General features: G+C 38.0%; 1 protein-coding gene across 1 annotated transcript; it reads right to left on the bottom strand.

Annotated features, from left to right (window-relative positions):
* Window positions 1-494: 494 nt before the first annotated feature.
* Window positions 495-1396, bottom strand: CBG26547 (the record flags this gene model as incomplete). Its single annotated transcript, XM_045236283.1, has 2 exons — window positions 495-644; window positions 1286-1396. The coding sequence occupies 2 exons, from the start codon at window positions 1394-1396 to the stop codon at window positions 495-497; spliced, it is 261 nt and encodes an 86-aa protein (XP_045100654.1).
* Window positions 1397-1607: the final 211 nt, after the last annotated feature.

Here is a 1607-nt window from a genome sequence, read left to right as displayed (position 1 = left end):
ATTTCTGTTTATCCGAATGTCCAGGTGTCCAGATTCCTCAGATTTCTGTGTATCTGCACTTCCGGATGTCTGCATGTTTGAAAAAATCAAGAAAAACTAATAATTTATTGGAATAATGGAGGCTTTACAACAAGAAACAGAGAATTCTGAGTGTCCAGATGTCCAGATATCCAAAATTGGGACTCCTGTGTGTCCTGGTGTCCAGATGTCCAAAAGTCCAAAAAATATGGTTCGTGTGTGTCCGTAGCGTCCAGATGTCCAGAATTCTTGGCTTCCGTCGTCGAAACCATCTTTTTAGGGTAGAAAAATTCAGAAAACACAAAACATTGAAAAAAAAACCTTTAAAATCCTCCATTTCTGACCATTTTTCAGCCCAAATCACATCAAAAATGCCTATTTTAGACCATTTTTTCTCGCATTTTCGGAAATTCCGGTCTAAATCCCTTCATTTCTGACCATTTTCCACCCCAAACCACCTCAAAATGACTCCTATTTTACCTCTCATCACCATGACCACCATGGTGATGGCTGTTTCCTCCATACTGTAGCGCCGATGACAATGAGGTCGGAATTTTCGAAAAACGATCAGAAGCCGATCCGGCAGTGTTGATAGTCGAGGAAGAGTTGCGGAGAGGGGTGTGGAACTGAAAAATGGGGATTTTTTGGCTGAAAATCGACTTTTCTGCACTTTTTGAGGCTGAAAATGAGCTTAAAACCCTAAAATTAGCCTAGAAATCATGTTTCCAAGCATTTTGGAGAGATGGCCTAGAAAACCAAATTTTTGGATTTCTAGGCCATCTGTCCGAAATCGTCGCGAACATGGTTTCTAGGCTAATATTGAGGTTTTAAGCACGATTTTGGCATTTCTGAGGCCTAAAAATGAGTTTTAAGCTCGAAAATTGCCCAAATTTGGCTGAAAATGATGCAAGTCTGAATTTCAGCATTCCAGCCTGGAAAACCGTCTAAAATTCGATTTTCCAGAGGTTAAAAGCTGAAAATCGTGATTTTCAGCGTTTTCAACCCTAGAATTCTCGAAAAATTCCAACTTTTAGCTGAAAAATTGACTTTTTTCAAATTTTCAAAAAATTGAATTTTTCGGAATTTTTGATCATTCTCTTCATTTTTCAGCAATTTTCACAGAATTTTTAGCAATTTTAAACCAATTTCTGGCCTGAAATTCTAGATTTTTTGTCTGAAAAAATTATTTTTTCGATTTTTTCTTGAATTTTTTCTAGATTTTCATTCCAAATTCTTTTTCTTCTCTCATTTTCCCCTTTTTCCGTACCACAGACGAATAAACTGGCGAATAGATGGGCGGTTCCTCGGGTGGACTCTTTGGTGGCACCCCACCGTTCGAATGGGTGGTCAGACGGGTGTAGCAGTAGGTTTTAGACATTTTTCACCTGAAAAATTGGATTTTTCGCGAAAAATTGGCCTAGAAATCTGAAAAAATCATGAAAATTAAGCTGAAAAAATGAGAAATTCGTCGAAAATCTGAAAACGGTTTGATGGTCCGCAAATACCGCTACGCAATTTCGCAGAGTTTCAAAACGGCGGGAAGAGCTAAACTTCAAATTTCCAAGCTATTCTTTCAATTAAAACTGGAT

This window comes from Caenorhabditis briggsae (genome assembly GCF_000004555.2).
Source record: "Caenorhabditis briggsae complete genome, chrIV, whole genome shotgun sequence".
Classification (NCBI taxonomy): Eukaryota; Metazoa; Nematoda; class Chromadorea; order Rhabditida; family Rhabditidae; genus Caenorhabditis; species Caenorhabditis briggsae.
Note: the sequence above shows the minus strand (reverse complement) of the source record. Positions and strands in the feature narration are given on the sequence as shown.